General features: G+C 35.3%; 3 protein-coding genes and 2 long non-coding RNA genes across 8 annotated transcripts in view; 1 reads left to right on the top strand and 4 right to left on the bottom strand.

Moving 5' to 3' along the window:
* The window catches only part of mindy1 (MINDY lysine 48 deubiquitinase 1), a 15788-nt gene extending 14941 nt beyond the window's left edge, over positions 1-847 (bottom strand). The window contains exon 1 of one of the 2 annotated variants that reach the window (XM_055022562.1): positions 585-847. In XM_055022562.1, the coding sequence (XP_054878537.1) occupies positions 585-643 (59 nt within the window). In that variant the 5' untranslated portion in view covers positions 644-847. The remainder of the gene's footprint in view (positions 1-584) is intronic. The other variant, XM_055022560.1, reaches the window with a different exon arrangement.
* On the top strand, positions 89-24259 carry LOC129353312 (uncharacterized). Of its 2 annotated transcripts, none has more exons than XR_008605003.1 (3): positions 89-222; positions 13727-13857; positions 24165-24259. It is a non-coding gene; the product is annotated as an uncharacterized LOC129353312 (long non-coding RNA). The 2 variants fall into 2 exon arrangements; XR_008605002.1 differs by lacking the exon at positions 24165-24259 and adding an exon at positions 13932-14008.
* LOC129353303 (saxitoxin and tetrodotoxin-binding protein 1-like) lies at positions 2279-5353 on the bottom strand. Its single transcript, XM_055022583.1, has 6 exons — positions 5198-5353; positions 4447-4592; positions 3957-4039; positions 2949-3074; positions 2721-2840; positions 2279-2645 (listed from the first exon to the last, which is right to left on the bottom strand). The coding sequence occupies exons 1-6, from the start codon at positions 5312-5314 to the stop codon at positions 2602-2604; spliced, it is 636 nt and encodes a 211-aa protein (XP_054878558.1). The 5' UTR covers positions 5315-5353; the 3' UTR covers positions 2279-2601.
* On the bottom strand, positions 6170-10604 carry LOC129353301 (uncharacterized). Its single transcript, XM_055022581.1, has 6 exons — positions 10408-10604; positions 9504-9649; positions 7446-7510; positions 6589-6753; positions 6390-6494; positions 6170-6310 (listed from the first exon to the last, which is right to left on the bottom strand). The coding sequence occupies exons 1-6, from the start codon at positions 10522-10524 to the stop codon at positions 6264-6266; spliced, it is 645 nt and encodes a 214-aa protein (XP_054878556.1). The 5' UTR covers positions 10525-10604; the 3' UTR covers positions 6170-6263.
* On the bottom strand, positions 17401-26768 carry LOC129353311 (uncharacterized). Of its 2 annotated transcripts, XR_008605001.1 has the most exons (3): positions 26289-26768; positions 24728-25006; positions 17401-24311 (listed from the first exon to the last, which is right to left on the bottom strand). It is a non-coding gene; the product is annotated as an uncharacterized LOC129353311 (long non-coding RNA). The 2 variants fall into 2 exon arrangements; XR_008605000.1 differs by having other exon boundaries at positions 17401-25006.

The raw sequence follows: 26768 nt of genomic DNA, 5'->3' as shown, positions 1-26768 counted from the left end.
ATGTTGCTGCCCTATATGTGGTCAGGTGACCTCGCCACACCTTGCTTTGTAGCTTCTAAACAGGAAGTAAACATATGGAACTGTCTGATGTATGTTATCGTTTGGAAGTGAAAGGTAACCGAAGTGAGGGTTTTCCCTTTAAATTAACCAAATGGCTACCTTGACAACGATCATTACCCAGCAAGGCGTCTGCTTAAGTTGACCAGAATGCTTCCTAGTCAGGTAAGAAAACACAGCGTCGCTCTATTAAACACATTTTATTAGCCAAAACTTTCACCTGAAACTGTTGTTTCAAACTCCTGACAGAACGGGCTTAGCAGAGAGTTTTTAAAACTCGTCTCACCTCAAATGAAACCTGCCTCAGCCCAGAAACGCCCGTCCTGCTGATGCCTCATCATCTTAAGCAGCTTTCTGACACAACTCCCCCCGTTAGCAAACTTGCAGCTAGCTTCCCTGGGCTAACCGAGCTAACTTACCTACTAAAACAGCAACAACATACACTGATGTGGTGGAAAGTGTAAGAGAAACACGACGCCGATTGCTGCTGTCACTTTTGAGAAGAAGATATGTTTTAAACGCCTCACCTTTTCAGCATCGACTGCGCCTCGGTGATGTGCGCTGATGGTAGCTGCTGAGCAGGCATGCTAGCTGTTTACATTCCTCTCCGCTAAGCCCCGCCCACCAATTGGTAACTGACACGTCACAGCTCGAAGCGTCAGTTTAACCTCCCTACACAAAACTTGTGTTTATAAAATATGGGTTTAAGGTGGATTATTCTACAACCGTATCCGTGCGCCGGGCAGCAATAACTAACTTTTATAGAGAGAACGAGCGGCCATTTGTCAACTCATGCTGCGTTTTGTTAGCCTCGGAAAACGGAGCTTTCGTGGGGGGAATGACGTCGCTCGTGTTGCATTTTCAAAAATTCTGGGTGAAAAATCTTTAAATCAGGTGTTCATCTAATTTGGAGTTACAGATAATGTTGGGGTTTTTTTTAAATTAGATTTGTGCTAGAAATAAATACTTTCTGGTCATAAATATTTGAGGTGATAAATAGTTTTCACAGTTTTATGAGTGGCTTTCCAATTCAAGGAAATTAGATTTATATCTAATTAATGAGAAGTGTGTTGTCATTTGAACACATAAAGGTTGTAACAGTAATATGGTAACAATTTGCGGAATATTTAGTGTCCACAAGAGGCAATGAGAAGATGTAAGAAGCCCCTTTATGCCTTATTAAGAAGTCATTTGTTAGAGACAGAGCCGGCCCAAAATATAAACAAACTAAGCAGCCTCACAGACCCAAAACAATGCTTGAATTTGAACATATATCTAGAAATGTAATTTATCTTGGGCTTGACTTTCTTTACTTTAGAGCTGCCAAGGACCAAAATATTTAAATTATTAGCAAAAATAAAATTTTGCATCCAAAAAACTCAAAAGAACAGATGCAGAAAACCATGATACCAACAACCTGTAACAATTTTAAACCAACCTCCTCTTGTATGAAATTGGAATTTGTTGAGTACCCTTCTGGTGACCTTTAATTATGTAAATAATTTTTTATTTATTTTAAGGTTTATATAAAAAAAAACTAAACTAATCACTAGGCTGTAATTTTCATTAGAAAGCTATCAGGTTTCCTATGAATCCTGGACAGCTGATAAACTTTGTTTCACACAAAGACAAAGTTTGAAGAGTCTTGGAAATGACTGAGACAAAACAAACAGAAACCTCTTGTCTGTTTTGTGTCTGGAAACGGAGATAAAACAGAAGCAGATCTTCTGTCTGCACTCAAACAGACATCAGGGAATTAGTTTTTTATCAGTCCAGTTTTTAGTTAATCCAGTTAACTCAGTTAATTTAAGTTTTCCAGAAAAACATATTCATTTAGAAGACAAACACAATTCATGTCCAGAAATCTAAACAAATCATTACCGACACATTTAAATAAAATTACATATGTCCAAATTATGTGCTTCTTGTTTTACACTGCATCCACATTTATTTCACTATACTAATTATTAAAGAAATAACATCTAAGGATAATAGCGTTGCTAACTGCAGCTTTACAAAGTTATTTAAAAAACACATCAGCATAGAAATGGCTTGGTGCTAAGTAACCACAAGGTGGCGCTGTCACAGCAGTTTTTCTAGGTTTATTAGTATTTTAATGTTTTAAATGAGTTATAAACTTTACAAGTAAGAAATTTTTTCATTTATTTTTCTAAAATAGAGACACTTCAAAAGTGAAATGATGCAATAAAAGGAGAATAAACCAAATTAAAATCTTTATTTAAGAATTAACAGCTGCTTTCAACACTTATTTATTTATTTTTTTCCAGTTTACATTTTGAGCCTCCACTGCTGCCAAATGAAGGATGAGGTTTTACTGATGAGTTTCAGGTTAGTTTCACAGAAAGAGCCGAGAAAAAAAACTGAATGTAAGCAAAAACAAAAAACATTTGCAGCTGTCCACCTTTTGTAAAATTTAGCAACCAACAAAAACTGTTAAATTGATATTTGGAGCCTTTTTAATAGTTTTTAATGTGATTTAATGGTTCTTTCTTCATGGAAGTTGACTCTTCCTCGTCGCTCCACTCAGGACTGGATTGCTTCTGGAGCTGACTTCTTGTGACAGAAATCTGTAAAGGGAAATAAAAGACGAGTTATCTGGCGTTGTTGGTGGCGTCCTGGTGGTTTTGTTTACGGCGGCAGACCTGCCACTCCGTCGTAGGTGTACGGTTTGTCGTGTGGGACTCCCAGACACTCGGCCATTTTCTTGAGGTCATCGTGGTCGGCTTGGTGTTGCTTCACATCCTGGTGCGAACCCTCCCTCCCTGATTCACAGACAAAACAAGATCACGTCAACAAGACGTCCCAAATAATAAACCATGACGTAAATTACCCTTGCTGAATTTATTAATGTCAGTGAGTGTCTGTTTTACTGTAGCTAAGCAGGAAATTCATCGTTGGAGATTTGTAGGTCATCAGCAGACAGTCGTCGCAGCTCTCGTAGAATTCAACATTTCCGGTTTCGTTGAAGTTGATTTCCACTCCGTTCTTCTCCACTCCTAATAAATACACAAATCAGGCTGGTTACACCGATGCAAGCAAAGGCACAAAACACCAATTATACACCAAAAATATCAAACATATATGGTGAATATTTACAGTGCAAATATCTTTGTACACTTGAAATATGACAAAATGACTTACAAGTCACTTTTAAGCAAGAGCTAAGAGTTTGTTTTAAGTAAATATTTCCACTGGAACATTATTTCACGTTAAGGGATTTTCCCATGTCATAAATGAGGCATTATTCTCTGAAAGTCAAATGATTGTTAATTTATTCTGAAGAAGTTATGTCGTGTTTGATTTTTCACCCAGTTTCGCTTATTTCCATTGGACCTGAAACAATTAATCCGATGAATCCTGATTAATTGATTTTTAAATTAATCGTCAACTACTTAGTAATCGATTAATTAGTAATTAGTACGACTCAGAGTAGTAATTAAACCAAACTGTACAATAAATAAATACATTTTGCATTTAAGAAAAAAATAATTTTAGCCAAATTCCTCAACTGGTATAGTTTTAGTTTTACTTGCTAACTTTATTGAATTTTAAGCAATAAAAAATAATTTTCTCATTTAGAAAAGGAATATAATTATTTCTTTATTTGCATCTTCGAATACATATTTAGTGGTTAAAGTGGTCAAATAATTTTTTTTTAGAATTTTGAATTTTTGATTAGCTGGTTAATCAGCTAATCATCAGAATAATAAATAGATTAATTGATTACTAAAAATAATCATTAGTTACAACCCCAGTTTTCTTTATCTCCTGTTGCTTTGTGTTGACTTCAGACTAAGACATTAAAAAGCCGACTCACTAAAAATATTCACAATTCACATATCTGTCCTGTTTTGGGTTTATGTTTGTGTGCAACTTACTGACTGACTGAGTGGCCAGTGTGTGATGTTCGGCGTCGTCAGAGGGAATCGTCAAGTTCATAAAGTAGATGGTGCAGGAATCGCTAGAAGTCGATGACGCCGGTTAGAAACGACACCAGCAGTCTGCTGAACTTTAAACTCCCAAAAAAGATTTACTGAACCGCAGAGCCTTACCAAGAGTTTTTCATCTAGTCTCTAGTGCAAATATCCTGTTAACTTAAACTACAATTCACTTTTTAGCAAGATTTAGGAGCTTGTTTTGAGTCAATAATTTGTTAATTGTGATCTTTAAAAGTTTCACAAGAAGATTTTTTCATTTATTTCACAATAAACCAGCGCTAAGCCGTTACCAGTTTTGTCTTATTTAAGTGTTATTTGCACAAGAGACTAGACCAAAAGTACTTGGTAAGATTTTGTGTTTTTACAGTGCAGCTTTTATTTAGCTTCAGTTTCTGAGGGGTTTTACTGTTTTATTCATGTTTAAACTTACGAGAATTTGTTCCTCTCGATGTACTCGATTGTTTTGTTGTCAGCAAGGAGTTTGTACTCAACGTGGGAACTGGTTAAGTTCCCCAGTAAATATTGGCCAGTGTGAAAGTCAGTAACGGACCAGATCAGAACCCATTCGCCATAAATCTGCAGGAACACAGAAGAGAGGGAATGCTTGATGAACAGTTAGAGATCTAAGAATTATTAAAATGTTTTTAAGGAGATTGAACTGGTGATATGACTTTTAGAGTAAATCACCGCAAAAGCTGCAGGACATTTAATCAGGGCTTCAAAAAACACAAACTCTGAAGTATTTTATGTTTTGTTTCTAGAACAAATATCTTAGTGCACTTGAAATTACAGGTAGCGTTTCAGAAAAATATAGGTTTATTTTAGAATTCTGATAAAAAGTACTAGTTGTTACTAGTACAGATTATTTTATTTAAAACAAGACATATAACACTAAACAATGTTTAGTGTTATATGTGAGATAATTTGCCACTTTTTCAACAATATTAAAGAATTATTGGCTTAAAGTTCTTAAACCAAAATTAAGAAATTACTAGCTTACAACAAACTCCCATCTCTTACTAAAAAGTTACTTCTAAGTTATTTTTGTCTGCTTTCCAAGTGTACTAAGATATTTGCATTAGGAACTAGACAAAAAGTTCTTGATCAGATAAAATTTTCCTGCAGTGAAACATTTGAAAATGCCTCATCCTAGTGATCTAAGTGACCAGAACCAGACTCACCTTATGCAGGTTTTTACTGGGCAGCCGTTTGGCCAGACCCTGGCACTCCTCTGGAGCCGGTGCTGCACTGCAGCCGATCGCTGCTACCAGCAGCAACGCAATCTTTGCTGCAGCCATCCTGCTTTCAGACCCAACAGTGACACAGTCACTGAGGCCGGTCTGTTTTATAATGAGCTGGGCCTCAGCTGCTGTGGCTGCAGGGGCCCGGAGTCCAAAGATAATGTGTGTTCAGGGGGCGACTTATCTCCGACTCATCCTTTCATTCATCAGCGGAAACGTTTTTAAACTGAAGAAAAACATCTAAAATCACCAGTTTATCAAGTTTCATTTTGTCAAACCTCCAAGTGTTGGATAAACTAGTTTTTAGGTTAGCACTTAAAAACTGAAAGAAGAGAAAGACAGGAGTGGGACCTATTTCCCAGAATGCTTAGCGGCATGTTTTTGTGTCCTGAGATGGACATGAGTTACATGACTCTTGTTATGAAGGCAAATGTTTATTTTAATGTCCAGTTCACCCTAAATGTTTCTGAGCTTTCATAATGATGTTTAATAAGATTAATTATTGGGTCAGAAATTTTGCTCATACAATTTGAAACAAGAATTTAAATTATTCTGAGGTAAAATACGTAGCTATTTTAACTTGATATTGTGAATGACAATAATAGAGAAATGTGGCTCTATAACCAGGTGAGGGCAGTTTCTTTTCTGGCATATTGTGAAGTAATTATTTGTAGCATTAAGTTAAAACTCATAATTCAAGATTAATGAACTTAAAAAACAATGTTTAGACAACTTGTCTCATTAAATCAACTGTAGGATTTTCAAGTTAAACCTCCTTCAAATATTTTACAGTGCAGGTTTCTTTTTCCTTTATGTATTGTCTATGAATTATTCCTTATTTCTGTTGGCATTTTGGATCTTCTTTATGTCCGCCTTCACCGGTCTTTTGTGGGTTAACACAAAGAGTCAATATTTGTTGATCAGTTTTATTTTCTTTGCAGCTTAAAGACTACATGTTGCACAAGAAAAAACATTTTCGTCATTGTGCAAATAAGATGCAGAATGACTATAAAGAATTTGGCAAACTGATGCTCTCCTCTTCTTTGCAAAAACCTGCAGAAACAGACAAAAGAAAAGGAAAACCTCAGAACATTAGACTGTTGGAGCAGAAAAACCTCAAAGCAGTTCGCACCTTTCTCAGGCTTGTGGAGGAAGTCTGGTTCCCCAGAGAAGCCCAAGCAGCTGGCCTGCTTCTTAAAACGCTCCATGTCAGCCTCCGTCATGGCCGATTCTCTGCCTGGAAAACAAGTAATAGGAAGTAATTAATTTAATTAATTTACAGTTTGGAAGAAAAACAAGAAAATGTATCCATGTGACTGATTTCTTCTCACCTAGAAAGTAAAGGGAACGAGCGGTGATTTCGTTCTGGGCGTTTGCGTGGCTGAGTTTAAATAGCTGAAGGAGGATTTCGATGTTTTTGGCGGTGCTGTTTATCATCAAGACCAAACAGCCGTCGGAGCACGGCAGCACCTGAGTCTCAGAGGTCATGTTAAGATCTGGGAATAAACACAGAAAAAAGTGACAAAACACGAGATAATCATCTGGAAAATGTTTAAAACAACTGAAATTAAATAGAATTAATAATAATTTAGTCAAACCACGGAGTATTACGATCCATTGGATGGATCTTAATTTTCATATTTATTCATGTTTTAAGATATATATTTTTATAATGTTTTTATATTTATCTGGCAAAAATAAATATGAAAATTAAGTAATAAAATTATGAGAATAAAGTCAAAACATTGCAGGAATAGGATTGTAGTTTTACAAAAATAAAGTAATAAAATTTCAAGCATAAAGTCTTATTATTTAGAGTTAAATCTAAATAATATGAGATTAAAATAAAAATAAAATATTACAGGAATAAAATCCTTATGCAATTATGTAATTATGACTTATAATAAAAATAATTTCAATAATTTTATTTTCTTACAATGGCCCTAATACTCTTGTACATTATCTATATGATTTAAAAAGGAAATTAATAGAAATTTAGGTGAAAATCTGGAAAAAGACAATTCAAACTGAGAAAATGTGCAGTGTTCGTAAGGACAAATAGATAAAAAAAAAAAGAAAATAAACAAATGTAAAATCCAGTCCTCCAATGGTTTTTAATTGGAAGCTCTAGGCTGACCTCTCCTGCAGGATTTTGACTCTTTGTGTCAGATCACATTGGGAAACTTACATGAGGACGTTATGGTGTTGCCCTCTATCTTCATGCTCGGGGAGTTTTTCATGCAGGTTCCATTTCTAGGAAAAAGGTGAGTTCACAACCTTAAAGCTGAACTATTGAGCTTTGTTGAACAGATTAGGATAAGTCTATTGTCTCTAGAAAACATGTCCATTACCACTTTTTACACAAAATCATTCTGTGATGAGATTTTAGTCTGGTCAGTTCTTCCTGAGTATCTTCTGTTTTAGTGTCTCTGTCACTTTAAAACCAAATAAGACGCTGCTGGCCACGCCCTCAACTCAATGTTTACAACCAAGTGGGGTGTAGCAAAGGGTTTCTACATGGTGAGTCAACAATAAAACAAGTGTCTTTTCCAGCAGCCATTGTACAGTCCATTAAATGGTAACAATCTGTTCTGGATTTATACCATCAACTAATTTGCTATTGCGCTAAACCCCCCCCACTTTTTCTTTTTGTGTCACTGTAATTATAAAGATAGTACATGATTTAAAGACTGCTTCTCAAAAATAAAAATAAAATAGTACAGTTTATATATCTTATCATCTCATAAAACACGTGGTTATAATAAAAAATAAAGATTAAATAGCCTGGAGGGCACATTGATGGAGTAAATAGCTAACAATCCCATGAGTTCAATAAACAATTTTATATTGAATTATAATCTTTCAACAGAATTACAACAATTATTTTTCCTGAAGAGAACTCTAACATAGTCTAGAAAAATAGGTCCCTCTATAACAAGTAGTATTTAAATTAGTACAATTAGCTTTGTTGATTTTTAAGAATAATTTGGATTGTGCTTCCGGATCACTTTGTGCAGTGACCAAATAAAAACCCAAAGTTGAGTAAACGGACTGGAACTCAGCTTGGGTTGCTAGGTGACGTGCTGGAACTCAGCTTGGGTTGCTAGGTGACGGGCTGGAACTCAGCTTGGGTTGCTAGGTGACGGGCTGGAACTCAGCTTGGGTTGCTAGGTGACGGGCTGGAACTCAGCTTGGGTTGCTAGGTGACGGGCTGGAACTCAGCTTGGGTTGCTAGGTGACGGGCTGGAACTCAGCTTGGGTTGCTAGGTGACGTGCTGGAACTCAGCTTGGGTTGCTAGGTGACGGGCTGGAACTCATCTTGGGTTGCTAGGTGACGGACGGAGCTCCATTGGGGTTGCTAGGTCAGAGGCAGTGCCTCCTGTTTTGTTACATACTGCAGATTTTTGAAACGGCTCAAAGTCCAGACACCAAAAAACATAAATTCATTTCAAGAGCAGTTGTGTGGTTTTTCCAAACACTCGTGTCGTTTTTAGAATCGTAAAGACTCAAATGGAAGTACAAAAACATACAAAACGTGCAAAAAAAAAACATGAACTTATTGCCAAAAACTGGCTGGATATTTATTTCTCAATATATATATATAGCTTTGGGTTGTTTTTAGAATCAAATGGAGTACTCCTATTTATGTTTATTTATGTTTACTTATGTGTAATTACGTGTATTTATGTTTATTTATGTGTGAGCATGCTTTCCTTTCCTGTGCAGTTTGGCTGAATACTTTCTTTTAACAGTTTTTGGAAGTTTGTCTTTTTCAAGTTCATGTATCCAGAAGTTTCAGAATTTATTTATTTATTTATTTATTTATTTATTTATTTATTTATTTATTTATGTGTTCTAATGTCAGAAAAATAGTCAGTTACAATTAGCTTGACTGATCAGATAAAATATTCAGTGTCACCTTTACAGAGGAATGAAGTCGGTTTTTCATTTTATGGGTTTTTCGTAAAAAACTCGTAAACGGTTAAACGATTTGACACACAAACTGAAAAATACTTCCATATAACCACCAATAGAACGATGTCTTGTAATTGTATTTATGAAGAGGTACTGCCTGTTTATATAAAACAACTCAGTTATCCAACATTTTCAATTATTATGAACAAATAGCTTTCAGTTTTTTGCTTTTTTCTTCCTTTTTCTATTTACAACTCAGTAATTCTTTGATGTTGTGTTTTCCTTTTATCTCTATACATGTAGCAGATTTGTATATTTACTATTAACTCACAACTTGCTTCCTTGAACCATGACAATCTCATTGTTGCCTGCCGGCGACGCTGTAAGGTTCACCCAGGAGCTTTCGGTTAACTTCAGCATCGCATTATGAAAGTCGTGATCCGTGTAGCCTGCAAGGAAATTTTTTTTTCCATAGACCTGCAAACAAACAAGGAGCTGGTTAATGGTCAGAACATGAGACATGAAGGAATAACTGATTTTATTTTAAATGTTTGTTGTGTTTCTACTGTTTGCAGTTGGTAAAATGCTGGTTATCCAGGTTAGCTATCTGTTTAGCTACATAGCTGGTTAGCTTTGTGGCTAACTAGCCAACCAAGACACTTTACCATTTGGTTATCTGAATAACGAAATTATTATTTGATTATTTACATCCAAAGTACAATTTAGATATGAATATGTTCACTTTTTAGAGAACATCAGGTCCAAGTTTGCAGAAGAAGATTTTGACAAAGATATTCTTATTAAAATCCTGTTTAGACAAATGTTACACAAGGAGCTAATGCTCATTTTGTGACTGGATTGTATAAATGAAAAAACACAATTTCACCACAGTGTGTTTTCCAAGAAATGCAATTAAAATCATAAATTTGTTCATGCAATAAATCATTAAAAAACATGGTGCGCCATCATCCTCCATCTACTTCCTGTTGTTTTCTTCTGCCTGGTTTGCGCCGTGGCAACATCTGGTTGTTGATCGTGTGATTTGTATGATGCAATAAAAGTGTTTCCATTGCAGTTTTGTGAAATAAAACAACTTTGATTCAGCTGAAAAATGACCACATCCTAGCGATAAAAGTTATCAAAATATTTACACAACGGAAACACAAATAGAATCACAACATAAAAATTGTTTGGCGTGAAGTAGTAACGGGGTATGAATGAGAGGAAGTGTTTACCACAGACGGGTCAGCCAGAGAGACAGGTGTGACCAGAGGCTGGCATTCTTCAGGTGAGAGAGCCGAGCCAATCAGAAGCAGCGAAGCAAACAGCAGCGTGTTGAGCCACAGGTTCATGACGACAATACAGAGACAATCGGGTCAAAAAAGGATGCAAGAAGAAGGAGCTACAGTAGTAAATCCTGTGAGCTGCTTGAATTTTATACAATCTGATTAGGTAACAAATCTGTGGACTTTACAGCAGTTGTGTAAGAACAGTTTTTTTTTTCAAATTGGGATTTTCCTATGTATGGTTTGTTTGACCTGTGGGAAATTTTGCAATGATAGTGTCTCGTTTGTGTAGCAATCTTTTTTTTGTTTTTGTTTGTTTGACTGACTTTTAACATCGAGGACTTTGTGTGGATTGATCAAGATTAAGGTCAACCCACTCAAATATTGATTTCTGTGAAGTTCAGATCCACAAAAGTTCCTGGAGAATTTCCACTAGGACGCAACGCAAATGTACTGACACAAGAAAATGGTTATGATTCAGCAAGATTTGACAACTTTTATAATGAGTCCATTATTGACCCCAACGGATGTGACTTTTTGAGTAAAATTTAAGAAGCAAGTGTTTATTTGTCCTGACAGATAAAAACCCCTCCACTCTGTGTAAATTATTAGCCAACAGGGAACAAAGTTTCAGAAAACAAGGTTATCGGAAATGGGAAAAAATGGCCCAAAGGTCTAATGCAGAAATCCGACTTTTATCTGAGGGATTCTAGGAGTGAAATGGAGATAAACATCCAGGAGAGTCCAAAGTGCGGCCCAGGATCATTTGTGGTTGAAAATATGATTAAACAGAAGGGAATCATATTCTATTACATTCTATTAATCCTGTTCTGCTTCCCCTTTGAATTTCCAAAGAGCCCAAGATGAACCATGTGGTTGCCATGTTTGAAATTAATTGTAAAAATGTCCTGTTCAATGTTCTAATTTAAAAAAACATTCTGCAGACCACAATTATTAATTTTCCTGTTTATGTTAGCTGGGTCCCCTGTTGGTTTGTTTTTCAAGAAATCAAATACTTGAAACAGCTCAACATTCGCTGAGTGCCATGAAGACTCACCATTACAGAGCTTAGTTTTCCATCTGAAGCTCAAAACATGCAAGATAATTTAAACAGAAAGTTGAGAAATAATTATTTTAATAAGAAATATTTTTTAAAAATTAAAAAAGGACAAATCATAAAGAGGGAAAACTAATTAAGGTGTAAAATAAAACCAGAAAAGACCAATATTTTACTGATAGATTACAGAGACTTCAGTTCAGCAGGTCAATAATTAACATAAAAGTCCCTCATACTAGGAAGATTTAAAACACTTCCTAGTTCTATTTTAAAGATACTTTAAATGTTTTTCTTCCATGTCAACATAAAAATGCCAAGAAATGCTTTAAAGTCAGAGACTAAAGTATGAAAACAAACCTTACACTGGTTGCAGTAGCAGTAAATGAACACTAGGAGGAGGCAGAGTTCAACTAACTTGACCTGAAACTTAAACAAGAGACAAAACAACAAAACCCTCCTGAGGTGTAAATTAATCAGAACCAGAACCAGAACCAGACTGCAGATTAAAGATGTTCTCTTCACCTTCTGCTACATTTCCTATCAGAAATAAACTCCTGTACAGAAACTCTGAATGTACGGAAGAAGATTAAGGCAAAAATAGAAAATGATAATAATATTAATAAAATCAGTTTTTGCTCATAATTATGAATTCAATCTAAAAAATTTGATATTTTTCCTCACAAAATTCTTTCTCACTCTAAATTTTTGAGATTTTTTTAACATATCAGAATTTTTACTTTTTTAGGCTTCATTTCTCTGACTTCTTACTTTTTTTCTTCAGATGTTTAACTTTAACTTTCAGAATCCTTTTTTTGGTGTCCCTAATCCACTCTTTTGGGCTTAGCTTTATTTTTTAAATCCTTTCTAGTAAATTACTGCAACAGCACAAATAACATGTTTATCATAAAATGACATAACTTTTAGTTTAGATAATCTGAAATATGCTGGGCATTGGTTGTTGAAGGTCTGCAATTAGAAACAACAGTTTTCAATGTTTTCATTTTGACAGAAACATTTTGAAGAGCATTTTTAACACTGGAAAACTTTTAAAAATGTCTTAGCTTGCAGAAAACAGTTTTATTATTGCATATTGCGCAATGGTGGCATTAAGAATATAAGTATGTATTGCTGTTTCCAGGAGAAACAGCAATGTAAAACTAAAAAAAAGGTAAACCCAATGTTAAACTAATCTGCTATGAAAGCTTTAAAGGCTCAAATCCTCACAATAATGAAGCAATCATGAAAAAAAAGCTTCATGCAGAAAGAAAATTAGCAATTTTCTCCCAGTAAGAGTTAAATAAAAATATAAATAGTGTGAACATTGTTGCAGGAAGATTAGTGTAAATCACATTTTATATTTTTATTAGAATAATCAGTGAGAATAATGAGTGACAGAAAAAAGTCTGGAATCCCAGGGTTCATTTCCTGCTGTGTTGATGATGAATACAACCGACTTTATTAGAGTTAAATTACCTCATCATATTCTGTTAGATTTTTTGTCTCACAGCTGGAAGCGGTGCATCCGGAGAACAGACCGGAGGTGATTGGTTGATTTTTTTTTTTTTTTTTTGAGATCGTGCATTCATGACTTTACTTTCCTGCAAGTCGAGGAATTGCAGACCAAAGCAGTTTTTAAATGTAAAGGCATTCAGGAAGCAACAAGACAGAAATACAAGACAGATTTTGAATAATACAGAGTTTTCCTATGGATGTTTCATTGTTTATGTGCATTTTTCAGTCTGAATCATTGACTGTTTATTAGTTTTGCTGGTTCAAGAGATAAACAGACCTGAGTGAATCCTGTATGTGGTCCCAACTCTTTCCTGATAAATCACACTGCAGTCATTTGTCATGGTCAGGAGAAACACAGTGTGCATTTAGACGTTTAAATAAACAGAGACTGTGTTTTAGAGGCTTAATCCAGTAGAAAATATCTATATATCTTTATCAGACAAAAATACCCAGGGTAAATATGGAAAGCTGCTGTCAAATGATCATTTCACTTATAAAAGAAATAGTTATTTACTACTCTAAAGCTAAATATAACCTCTCTGATAACACAAAGTTGGCTAAAAGGCAGAAAAAAACAGCTTCAAAACCTCCCTGCTGTTTTTTGCAGTTAGTTCAATATTTTTTTTTTGGTGTTTGGAAAATGAGCTGTTTCAAAAAACCCAGATTGTTGTAACAAATGACTTATTCTATCCTGTTAAGGAAGCATCGTGGTGATCTACAGCAAGATCCAACGTTGACAAATGGAGAAAACATGTAAAAATGGTGAACATTCTCAGGAATGACCACAAAAGAACCAAGAACTACATCTAACCCACTGCAGATAAGTTAAGGTCAGTGTTTAACAATAAGACAGAGATGTTGTAGCTGGATGTTGAAGAAACTGAACATCAAATTTTTCCCACAGAAACATCTTGAGGGTCTTTAAGACTTCAGGGAAAAAGAGATTTTAGAGGCTGATTGGCCACTTTCATCCAATGTAACACAAAAACAAAACAAAATAAAGCAATATTGTGCTGACAGAAGGTTTTATTTTTGTTGTCATGACCACTGAAGACCAACCAATCAGAAGTTACATGGCAACATTTGAATTACTTCACTTAAATGGCTTCTGCAGACCATTTGAAATGACTAATTTTATCCTCCCTGTTTTCAGTGCAGCATTCAACTGAAGGTTGTTTTTTCCCAGGGTTTTATTAGATAAATTAAATCAATTAATTAGCAGCTGTGAGGTTAAAGCGCCTCCATACCAAAAGCTGCATTGCAACACGATGATTTGAAGCCATGCGTTGCATCGATCAGCCTCCTCGTCCGCAGTGCAAAAGACAAACTTGCTCTCTGATCCTCCCACGCCGTGTGATCCAAACGCAGCTGAGAGTCAGGACGACAGGCTGCACGCAGTCAGTGATGGCTTTTTACTTTGAGACATTCAAAGGCGCTATTTTCTACATAATTAAGCGTGGAGGTGGTTCGGCTTAACGAAAGGTCAAAGTCACCGAAGTCGGTGGAGCAAAAGAAGAGACAGGCTGCATTAAATATGAAATGATTGAAGCAGAAAGATGAATGCTAGATCAATCAGAGATCAGATTTACCTCTGTGCTAGAATAATATCCAAGGTTTTTGAGTTTTTTAGATGGAATATACTTTAATATAGTATCAGCAGTTTGTTCACTGCAAAACTCAAAATATTATCAAGTGTCTAGTTCCTACTGTAAATATCTTTTACACTTGACAAAATAGGAGCTTATTTTACATAAATGATTCTGTAATATTGGTAGAAAATTACTAGTTTCATTGTTTTCACTTATAACCAGGCATGTTTTCCATTATATATGAAACAATCAAGTATTTTTTCATTAAAACACAACCTTATAATAATGCTGAAAAGTTATTTGTAAGTTAGTTTTGTCTCATTTCATGTGTATTAAGATATTTGCACCAGAAATTAAGAATTGTTGGTAAGATTTTGTTGAATTTTACAACTTTTTTTGCTCATTAAAGTGTATTTTTACTGCAAAGACAAAATCTTACTATGTATTTTTGTTATACTGTATAATCCAAATATTCCAGTACATAAAATAATATAAAGCTAACTCAGAAGTAGCTTTTCAGCATTACATCAGAGCTTTTTTGAGTCAATAAATCCTTATAATTTATGAAAAATTATTTTACTTATAACAAAGGGAAAATGTCTTGCTATAAGTTTAATGATACATCAGAGTAACTAGAACTTTTTCATTAATATTAAGGAGTTATTGACTTAAAACAAACTCCTGTTTCTTGCTGGAAGTTAGTTTTGTCTTATTTCAAGTTCACTCAGATATTTTCTGACTAGACGAAACACGCTTGGTAAGATTTTGTATTTTTCTGAACATTTACACCCAGTCAAGCACAAATGTAAACAAATGGGTGTCATATTTAGGTTTCTATTTGTGAGCTTGAGGTATTCTGAACTCTCTTCCTACCAGAGCGATCAGCGTGCCGAGCAGAGATCCCACCTCTCCAAATCAAACCCACTGTTCTGATCAGCAACCTGCTCAGGTTTCCCTGAGTTTCATCTCCTTCATTAAAATGCTCTGCCCTCGGGCAGCTTTGTCGCTTCGCAGGCGTTTGTAAAGGTGTTAGATAAGGTAAGAGTAACACGCGCTCACCGTAATCAAGGGAAGGCAAGACGAATCGGATCAATCCAGCATGTGGGTTTCTGGTGAGCCATATTTGCAGGTTTCTGCCTCTGTAACGCCTCATGTTTTGGGTTTTGATCCATTAATTTGTGTAAATCTAAAATTTTTACTGGTTTTCTCAACTGTTCACTGTGTGATGTCTGTTATGACATTTTTGTGATTCATAATGTAAAACACTTTGAAGTGCCTTGTTTCTGAAATGTGCGACACAAAAACCTGGCTGACTGATTGATTGATTGATTGACTGATTGATTGATTGATTAACTGACTGAAGTCAGAGATTTGACCAGATTCGACCAGGATCTGACGAGTAACCACCCAGTAAATGTAAATCCTGAGGACTACACAGTAAGAAAAGGAGAAAATGAACAAACAGTGTGTTTCACAGCAAACTGGTGTAAACTGGGAAACAATTTGCCTGTAAGAAATTAAGATCCCAAAACAACAAAGAAAAATCAAATAAAAACAACAAAGCAAACAGGAAACAACCTGCAAACCACGCTGTAAATTTGGTGTGCGTATTTAAATTTGATCACTTTTCCCAACGCGTGACTTCACCGATGTTGGCGTCGTCATGCCGCTATTTCCAGTACTGGTTGCCATGGGAACCACACCTTTTGCATCCGTTTTTATTATCAACCCAGAGAGAGAAAACGTGTTTGGACTAAACCTGTTTATTTTTTCAGTATAAGTTTTTAAGCCCGCCCGTTTTTGATGTAACTTCATGAAGGTTTCCTTCTTCTTTATTTTTTATTTTTTTTAAAATTCATCGCTTGTTCGAAAACCCAAATCAGATCAATATGCCAGCTTTGCAAAACGCTGAAATCCCCCCCTTTTTTTTTTGTTAGCAGCAGCATGTTGTAATTTGTCTCCACCCATCAACCATCTGTCAGCTTTCATGTGTGATTCACACATGCAGATTATGGAAATACAGGCTAATAACATCCACAGAGAAGCAGCTTAATTTAAAAATACGACTCAAATCTCTGAAAGCAAGTTTTCTCATTCCAACAGAAAGTCTCTGGATTTCTGTGCATAAAAAAGTATTAATAAAGTGCAACTTGCAGGGAGATTTCGGAAAAGAAATACCTCAAACTGAAGGTTTAGATGGGGGTGTCCAAAGTGCGGCTCGGGGGCCATTTGTGGCCTTTGGGCTGATTTTATGTGGCCCACAAGTGTAATTAAAATAAAAAATGATACAAATTTGGCACACAGATGCAGGTGAAGACGTTTTGTTACCAACATGATTTTCCTGCACAAGAAAATAGACTTTTCTTAATCTCTGACTTTTACTGAAAAGCTGTGTCCAATTCTTTCTTAAATTTGTCTAACTGTAGCGAACGTTTTATGAGAAGGCTTTTTATTATGAGTGAAAATAAATTTAGAAATTGAAAAATAACTGAAAACATGGCTTCTTTCTGTCAATACAGCAAACATGGAAACTTAAAGTATTAATAAGTAGCAAAGTTTTGCAAAAACTCTCAGAAATTTTCTGAAAAACAAAAACATTTTAGATTAATATCAGAATTTTTCCATAATAAAGTTGGAAATTGTTTTATTTTCAAATGTCAATTTTTTTTTTTTTTAAATTGTGAGTTTTTCAGAGATTCTACTTTAGAGTCCACAATTTTGGCCCACTTGGAAAAACGTTTGCACCCATCGGATTTAAGAAGAACAAAAATCACTGGGAGCAAATTAAGACCCAACAGGAGTTTTTATTTCTTTACAAAACAGAAGTGCAGCGTCAGACAGAAACAGAAGGCAGGGAGGTAAATCTACTCCTCGGGTTTTAACGTGACGACTTGCAACCACTGGGAGAATGCACTGAAGCTCTGATCACACACTGACACACAGTCTGCACGTCACCTTCACTGTAAAAAACAGCAGATTAAAGCGACAGCTGAGAGATTACCGCATCACACAGTTATGTAAGCAAAGAAATCAAAACCGCTGGAAAGACAAAACATAAAAAAATACATTTTTTGTCATCTGCAGGCTCAGAACTGTAACATAAAAACTGAGTGTTTTACTCTGAAAACCCATTAAAACAAAATATTTAGTTATAATTTAACATAATGTTTAACAGCTACTATGCAAAATGTATTTATAACCTCATAGAAAATGTTTGCTAAACAGTATAAGATTACCTTTAAACTTTGTTTTTCTTAAAAAAGCTTAAAAGTCATCTTTAAAGCTATCTTTAAAACACAAATTTTAAAGCTACTCAGAGCTTTAAATAATTCTGTAAAAAAATAAAACAGTTGTGCATTTTTTTATCCTTAGCGTCTGACATTTATTTGCTTGTTTTTAACATAACAGTGTTGAGACCAATTACATTTCCTGTTTTGCAGAAAGTAACTTGTTTCCGTGAAGCAGCTAACTTTATTACCAAAAATGTAAATTTGAGAAAATAAAAACAAAACAAAACAAAAATGAACCAATTATTTGTTTTCTGATTTTTTTGTTGCGACTCCAAAGAGAAATTCACAGTTGTCACCAGATAGAGAAACACTGCAGAGAGCAGGACGTATAACTGGTACAAAAACCCTGAAAACACTGAGCTAAACTTTATACCAGTTTGTTCTTGTACTGTAGGTGACACCTTTTCAAAGCCACAAGACATGAAAAGACCAGAGTGAACAGTTCATTATTTAGTCATCAAAAAGCGCATTTAAAACAGGAGACTTCACAGTTTAATTCCCAACACGCGGTACTTGAAGGAAAAATGCACCTTGGTGAGCTCTGAAAAACAAAATGCTGTTTTCTTCTGACTTAAAAACAACATTGATGTTTGATGACCGCGGCCATTACAGCAGGAAGCGAAGGCTGAAGGATGTAAAAAGTTACTTTACTAAAGTATCACAATTCTTCTTTAACAACATAAAGTCTACTAGCTGTAGCAGCACAGAAATAAAAGCTGAAATTAATTATTTTCATATATTATTCCTGGTGAGTTTGGATTAGCATTGGTAGCTACCAATGCTCAAGCTAGAAGTAAACCACTAGCTAGCTTGTACCACAACTACTTTGTTGTCGTTTACACCAACTTGGTGTAAACCAGTGAACAATTAGCTAATAAGATAATGTTAAACCACTAGCTAGTTTACTAAACAAGCTAGTTCAGAACTAGCTTGTTTAGTAAACTAGATATTTGACAATTGAACTTGTAGTGGTTTACAAGCTAGCAGTAAACGATCTGTGCTGCTAACTAGAACACAGCTAGTGAGAACTTTAACAATACGGTAAGGACATGTTTAATCTGCTGAGGCAACCATTTTGGACAAATAATTATTAACCTGTTGTCATATGGTTTCCTATTGGTGCCATAGAGGCTGATGTACAAAGCAGGGTCAGCTGCTCCACTAGGTGCCATTGTTTAGGCACCTGTCTTGTCACCGATGCTGAAAAAAATGTCTAAAATATGTTTTGCATAAGTCCAAACAAGAATAAATTTAGATACTGTTAAATAAATGAAGTATGAGCTGTTCAGGGTGTCGGTGTCTTTAGAAAAGTGTTGATGGTTCTGAATATAAGAGGTTCAATAAAGATGGTTAGTTCCATTTCAAATAAACTGAAAATAAAAAGAGGACTTGTTGTCTTGGTGACTTTTCCTCTGATGGCTGTAATATTTTTTATTCATAGAAAATAGGGTCAGCTCCCATTGTTTGTCCCATTCAACATACCGGGGTAAGTGTTTTTTCATCTGTGCAGACTGAGCGTTTGCATAGTGTAGCACGAGTGTAAGCTCCTCAGTTATCAATGTAGAGTCTCTAAGGAGCAATTGATTTATTATTGGCAGTCAAAAGTAATAATCTCCCAGGGTTGTTCATCAATCAGCCCTATGCAACGATATAGATGATTGAAAGTTAGATTGTAAAGTTTTATTCTCTAACAGAGATGAATCACCTGGTGAAAGTTTTGGCTTAATGTAACCAGATTGTGAAATTTCAGATAATTACTGTCTTATAATTTATTTGTTTTTCAAGATGGCAGTTTAGTGGAGATAACCACACACACCTCTTTTAAAACGTTTTTACAAATATTTAATTTGGGGACAAAACCAACAACCTGTAAAATATTGTTCATACTGAAACATGCAATATTTTAAGCACATTTCTTTCAGACTTTTTACAGTACATTTTCTCTCATAAATCTGGAGGTGTCTGCTTCATGTACTTTTTTTTAATGAACTTTGCAGTTATTTTTCTTTGTAGAACTTGTTTCCATCTCCAGCCCCCAGACCCTCTGACACTTCCAACCTCTATGCCTTTTTGCAACAGGACCCAATTATTCTGCTATGTTTCCAGGTGGATTTTTCCTTCAAGTACGGTGTGAAAGTAAAGAGTAAACCAACAGCCTCAGGGTGAAATTCACCTACGAAGCCGCGGCCAGGCCCGAAGTTTAGCACAAACACGCACACGTTATAAACAAACACTCAGTAGAGACAGATTTCCTGTCCCGACTCCCTTAAAGGGTAAAAAACATCAGCAAGAGCACTGCTTGAGTTTCTAATCCTATGTAAACAGACTTAGTGTAAGGCAAAGAGGAAGAGGAGGACAGAGAGAGGAAGGATGCAAAGAGAGAGAGGGGATGAAGCTGCGGAGGAGAAAACAATAGTGAAGAAGGGAGAGAAAGGTGAGGATGGTTTGAAAGGCAGACGGCAGAATTAAAGGGTTTAAAGACACAAAGTTTTACCGAAGACTCGACTCCTGCAAGAAAAGTTGAACAGCTGCAGCTTGAACAGAAAAAACACAAAGAAAATGTCTTTTCTTCTCACAGCAACTGTTTGGGTCAGAGCCACTAAAAAAAGAAAATGTAACACTTTATTTGATATTTATTTGGTTGTGAATAAGACTGTCGTGACATTGTCATAAACATGTCATAACACCTGCCATGAACATGTCATAACACCTGTCATAAACATAACACCTGCCATGAACATGTCACAACACCTGTGATGAACATGTCACAACACCTGTGATGAACATGTCACAATGCCTGTCATGAACAGGAGTAAGTCTTTATCAATATTTATGACTGTTGTCATGTAAAGTGACATTCAGTAAGTTACATCAACACTTACTCGTGTTTATAACAGGTGTTATTACATGTTTATAACAGTGTTATTACATGTTTATGATGGTGTCATGACAGTCTTATTCACAACCCGTCAAATAAAATGTCACCAAAGAAATTTTTTAAACTTTTTTCTCAGAATTCCATCTTTAATTTCCCAAAATCAAAAGTCAAAATTCAGAGATTAAGAATTTTGAGATAAAAGTCAAAATTATGTAATAAAATGAAAAAAAGTTCAGATTTCTGAAATTAAAACAGAATTCTAAGGAAAAACCAAATCAGACTTCTGAGATTAAGAATTGCGACTTTACTTCCAAAATTCTTATTCTTCCAATGACTCTAATCCTTTTCTGTAGTTTTTACCCATTTATATTTTTTTAATTTTATGCATTTGAAGCCTAAAAGCAACGACTCCTTTGGTAAATGTTTCCATTTCCATGTCCTTCCATTATGAAACATGTAAATACATTAGACTGAACGTGATGTTTTTGCTATGAGCTGTAAACATTTCTTTTTGTTAATATGCAGAATGCAGTTTAGAAAAGTACAGAATCCATAAATAGATGCACAAGCCTTGGTTCATCAGACAATGTCCACTGAAAACAGTCAATATTGTAAAAAATGCATCTTTTCTGGACACCTTCATTTTTAAAGAAATGTTGACAATACCATAAAAAATTAGTTCATTTTAAATAAGTAAAGAAATTATAATTTATTCTCAGTAGCTCATAAAACAAAGTAATGATCTCATGTTGCAAATGTTAAATGAATAAATTAAATTAAATTAAATACCAATTGAAATTATGTTTAAAAAAATAAATGCTTGTCTTGAGTCTCCGAAGACCAAAGCTAAAATAATTAAGTTTATATCAAACAAAATAAGAAAAGTTGTCTCAATGTCAACTGAAACACACTGTGTGGATTTATGAATGTTTAAAAATTAAAGCATCTTAATCCAACTTCACTAACACTGCAAAAACACAAAACCTCACCAAGTAATTTTGGTCTAGTTTAAATTACTCAAAAGTAAATCTTCAGCAAAATATGAAGGCTTGTTTTAAGTAAATAATCCCTTAACATTGATGAAAAAATGCTTTTTTAAAATTAAATTATGACATGGGAAGAATGTCATGTTATAAGTTAAATAATCTGGAAATGGAACTACTTTCTTAAAATCAATATGAAGAAATTATTTACTAAAAATTAGCTTAGCTAAAGGTGCACTTAAATATTGGTGAAAAGGTTTTTCACTTATAAAAATACATTTTCCCCACAAAACAAGATAATTTTCCTGCTAATAGAAAAAACTTGTTTTTAATCAATAATAAGGAATGGTTTACTTTAAACAAGCTTCTATACAACTTGCTTCATTTTCATTTTCATTTTAATTTAGTTTGCCTTATTTCAGGTTTTCTAAGATATTAGACCAGAAATACTCGGTGAGGTTTTTGTGTTTTTGCAGTGAAAAGCCTACAGAGGTTTTTTTCTTCTTTCTTTCTGCAGCAGCTGACAGCGAAGTAATGAGAGTTTTAGCTCTTTCAAGGGGAGACAGGCGCGAGAGCAAGTGGAAAGATAAGACAGTGAGACGTCTTGGAGAATTATTTTCTTCCTTTATCACCATTTTACTCCTTTATGAGCTTTAGCAACTCAAATGTATTTACCTGTCAAGGTGGCAAAGCCAGCGGAGATTAAAAAAAATCCAATGAAAGTGGAGGGAGAGGAGAGGAGATAAAACGAGTAAAGGTATAAATCGGCAGAGAGGACGGAGGGATGGAGGAGAGGTTTAGTTTGGCAGTGAGACGCTGGGACAGTCAGCAGTAGTTTGTGCAGGGCAGCATTTCCTCCCTATGAGTGACTGTGTTTACAAGACAGGCATATGAAGTGAACTGCGTGGTTATGAGTGTCATCACACTCAGAAAATAAATGTTTCTGCTTTACAAGAGTGGGTATAAAAACCTGTACACTCCTGTTGAAATGGCAGGTTTTGTTTTGTATTTTCTATGGAAGAAGATCAGTGCTACCTACAAAAAAAAAAAATAAAAAATCTATGCATTTTTGACTTTAAATCCCAAATTTTGACTTTTATCTAAGAACTCAACTTATATTTCTAATTTTGTGTAAATTCAAATTAATAACCAAACATTCTTACGTTAGCAAATTAAAATAAATTATGAAACAAATGATTTGCAAACCTGCACTGTAAGCCTGTGCTGAATTTATTCGGTAGATTTCAGTGTTAACACCATGTTTTTTTTTTTTAAATGAGTGAGGTTTCTGAGATTAGAGTGATCATTCTGAGAAAAAGGGGATTAAAAAAAAATATTTTAAAGTAATAACTGAGTTTAATCCCAGATTGGGTTTTCAAATCTGAGAATTCTGAATTTAAAATCTGAATTTTGAGATTAAAAGTCAGATTCCAGAGAAAAACTGTGAGATTTTTTAGATTAAAATCAGAATTTTGTTATTAAAGTCTCTTTTATTGTGGCTCTAATCCTACTCTGTGGATTTGTGACCAATATATCCCACTTTAGATACACACTGAAATCTTGAAGGGGGAATAATAAATAAATAAAAATGTTGAAATTCTCTTAATTCTGTTTTCAGAATTATGCATCAACTTAAAACTCTTGCCAGTAGAAAATCAGAATCACCGTTTAAAAGGTCATTCTTCACCCCAGATGATAAAATAAAGTTATGTTTGCATCAATAAAGCTGAAATTTTAACATGGTTGTATAGATTTTTAATTACCACTATCATGTTTTCTGTGAGGCAAATAAGACGGAGTTTATCTGATACTTTTGCAGATGAAATCTTAATTATAAATAAAGATATAAAATGTAGACTTTGTTAAATACAGCAGTTGATTCATGGCTGAGAAGCTAATATTATAAATCACAAACTGCCATTAAACAGCAATTAGAGACGTTGAGTTAATGAGAGTGAAGAGACGGTGATTCCTTCTGTAATTAAATGGAAAAATGTGTTTAAGAAACCGTTGAATGGTTACAGCTTCAATCCGAAGACACCCTGATGGGAGGGCGGGAGGATGAATGAATGAATAAATGAATAAATGAATGAATGAATAGTTTTATACTCCATCTCTGTTGGAGATCTCTGTCTGGGATTGACGCGAGGCGCTCCAGAACTTAATAATAATAATAAAAAAAATAAAAAATCCTTCCTGCAACTTTTAACACAATACAATCCAGCCATAATTCAAATGGATAAGATTTCATATCCTCGATTCCTCCTGATCCTGCTGATTTCAATCAGCAGAGGCTCTGATGAACACAGGAAGAAAAGTCTCCTTCCCCCTCAGAGAGGAAATTAAAAAAAGAAAACCATCCTGTAAAACTTTATGTCGGTTCTTTGTTCCTTTCAGGTAAAGGTTCGGTCACCTTCCTTGCAGCGACGCTCCCCTCCGGAGATCTTCAGAAACCTAAAGGTTTACCAGGCGAAGAGCAGAGATTGGGTCCTGCTGAGGAGGAAGAGGAGGAGGGAGGAAGATCGCTCCAGGCTTTCTGCCCGTCTGCATGGAGAAAAAAAAAAAAAGCTAAAAGTTGGTTTCAGCACTGTAAAAACTCAAAATCTCACCAAGAATTTCTGGTCCAGTTTCTGGTGCAAATATCTGATTACACGTGAAATATGGCAAACATTTTATTTTCAGTAAATAATTCCTTAACGTTGATGAAAAGGCTCCGGTGATTGATGATGTCACTTCCCCCAGTTGCTGGTTGCTGGGAGACGAGCTGGGGTTGCTAGGTAACGTCTTTAATTTTCCTTGCTCAAACTTTTTCACCAAAACTAATGAATTATGTACTTAAAACATCTTGCTAAAAAGATACTTATAAATTAGTTTGTCTTATTTCAAGATGTTTGAACCAGAAACTAGATAAAAAATATGCTAAGATTTTGTGTTTTTACAGCAGGCTTCAGGTTTAGCACCTCTCCTCCAGAGGCCTAAAGTATCTGTCTGAACCCAGAATAAAGCAGAAATCTGCCCGTTGTGTTTAGGTTCGATGTCTTCATCCACTCAGGAAGCGAACCGTGCCACCTTCCAGCGTTCACACCTGGCCCAGAGCAGAGCAGCGCTCCCGCTTCCATCCCATTCTTTATTCCCACTCCAAGCCCTCGCTCTTCTCCGGGGGGTTTTTGACAGGAGACCTCCAACCATGAGGAGGCCCATTACAGCAGAGGGTGTGCAGGTCGCCTGAGGGGGCCCCGCTGCAAGACAGAAACAGATACACATCAGTGCCGCCGCTCTGCTGCGCCTGCAAATGCAACTCAGAATTCTGATGTACATGAAAGACGCGTGAAACCGAAGGAAAAGCTGGTCTGGGGAATGCAAAATTACATCTAACGATCCTTTCTTGCCGTTTATTCGGTTTCAGATAATAGTTGGGTTTTTATTTTAGAAAGTTACTCACTGCAAAAACACAAAATCAAGTATTTTGTGTTTAGTTTCTGGTGCAAAAGTCTTAGCAAACTTGAAATAAGACAAACTTAAAAGTAACTTTTGGGCAATAAATGGAAGCTTGTTTTGAGTAAATAACTTCTAAATATTGATGAAAAAGTATTAGTTCCACCGGCAGGTTATTGAACTTAGAACAAGACATTTTTCCCATGTTGTAAATTAATTTATCTGCCAAAAGAACAACAACTTTTTCATCAATATGAAGGAATTATTGACAGAAAACATTTAGTTGAGTGGCTTTTTTAAAAAATACATATTTTTAGCAGTATTTTTAGTACACTGTACTTTTTTCTCTTACTTGAGTAAAAATTCTAGATTTTCTCTGAATAAGAACAAACATGTTTTAACCAAAAATTCACCTGACACAGATACACACACACCTGCAGTTTTTATTAAACTTTAATAATTTTTTATAAAAAGATACTGATTTTGGATTTTGTTATTTTGACTAATATGTATTATTGTCCAAAAATCTCCAAATTTCATCTCAACTTTATATTTTGATCTGTCTGACAATTTTTAAATATTGAAGAATTAATAATGTGATGAGTACTTAAGTGGACTTTTTACCAAATATAACCTTCAGCAGTAAACAAATGAAAGCGACAGAAGAAGATTACGACCATTGGAGAAAAAAATAAAAAATTCTGGCTTTAATCTTCTCAGATCAAATTTCAAAATTTTGGACTTTTTTCCCCCAGAATTTTGAATTTTTTTAGAATTTATTCCAGAATTCTATTCTATTGATCTTAGAAGACTTAATTAAAGTAAAAATTCTGACAAAAAAAATTTTTTCAGTGAGAACTGCTTTAATTTATTGATAAGATGTTATTTAATCATACAGCGGTTGTTTTCAAGGTTTTATTTTGTCTCTCTGGGCCCCGTAAACCTTTACGGCGGGCCGTGTTTGGCCCGCGGGCCCTCAGTTCCAGCCCCGTTGCTTTGTGTTTATCTTCCTTCCTAATTTCAGTGACATCTTTGGGGACAACAAAAATCCTGAATCAAAGTAATTCCTTTAGTGCTCAGACTCACCTGTTGATGTCAGCGAGACGCCGCGCTGCCGCCGACGTCCCTTTGTGTCGCTGGGAGGAATGTGTTTGTGTTGGTCACCTGTCCCTTCAGGTCCTCTTTAATTTGGACATTTTGACTGTAGACTTTAGCTGAAAACACCAGTTACTAAGCAACTGGCAGAGAGCGGCTGGAAGCCGGCTCGTCTCATCTCTGCAGTCAAACCGATTCAACGCAGCTTTGTTCACCCTGTCGTCCAACTCTCCTGAGCCTCCTCTGCATCCTCCTCCACACTCACTGCTAAAAAAACTAAACAAACCGTCCAGGATAACTTCACTGGATGTTCCAACAAGTCCTTAAAGTCTCTTAATAAGTTCTGAAAATAAATACAAAGCAACGAAGACAAGTTCTTCTCCCATGAGAGACAGCAACCCTAGCATGTTGCCCAGCAGGCGGTTGATGAAATTCACTGCCGATGCAGCGATGCAGCGAGCGATGCAGCGA

Source organism: Poeciliopsis prolifica, unplaced genomic scaffold (genome assembly GCF_027474105.1).
Source record: "Poeciliopsis prolifica strain line A6 unplaced genomic scaffold, Auburn_PproV2 SCAFFOLD087, whole genome shotgun sequence".
NCBI classification, from domain to species: Eukaryota; Metazoa; Chordata; class Actinopteri; order Cyprinodontiformes; family Poeciliidae; genus Poeciliopsis; species Poeciliopsis prolifica.
Note: the sequence above shows the minus strand (reverse complement) of the source record. Positions and strands in the feature narration are given on the sequence as shown.

Coding starts and splice junctions, on each gene's coding strand:
- LOC129353301 (XM_055022581.1), bottom strand. CDS start 10,524: ATGAACCTGTGGCTCAACACGCTGCTGTTTGCTTCGCTGCTTCTGATT. Junction 9,650..10,407: donor CTCTGGCTGACCCGTCTGTG/GTAAACACTTCC, acceptor GTTTGTTTGCAG/GTCTATGGAAAAAAAAATTT. Junction 6,495..6,588: donor TCGTTCCCTTTACTTTCTAG/GTGAGAAGAAAT, acceptor CTTGTTTTCCAG/GCAGAGAATCGGCCATGACG.
- LOC129353303 (XM_055022583.1), bottom strand. CDS start 5,314: ATGGCTGCAGCAAAGATTGCGTTGCTGCTGGTAGCAGCGATCGGCTGC. Junction 4,593..5,197: donor CCAGTAAAAACCTGCATAAG/GTGAGTCTGGTT, acceptor GTGTTCCTGCAG/ATTTATGGCGAATGGGTTCT. Junction 2,646..2,720: donor CACCTACGACGGAGTGGCAG/GTCTGCCGCCGT, acceptor TTCCCTTTACAG/ATTTCTGTCACAAGAAGTCA.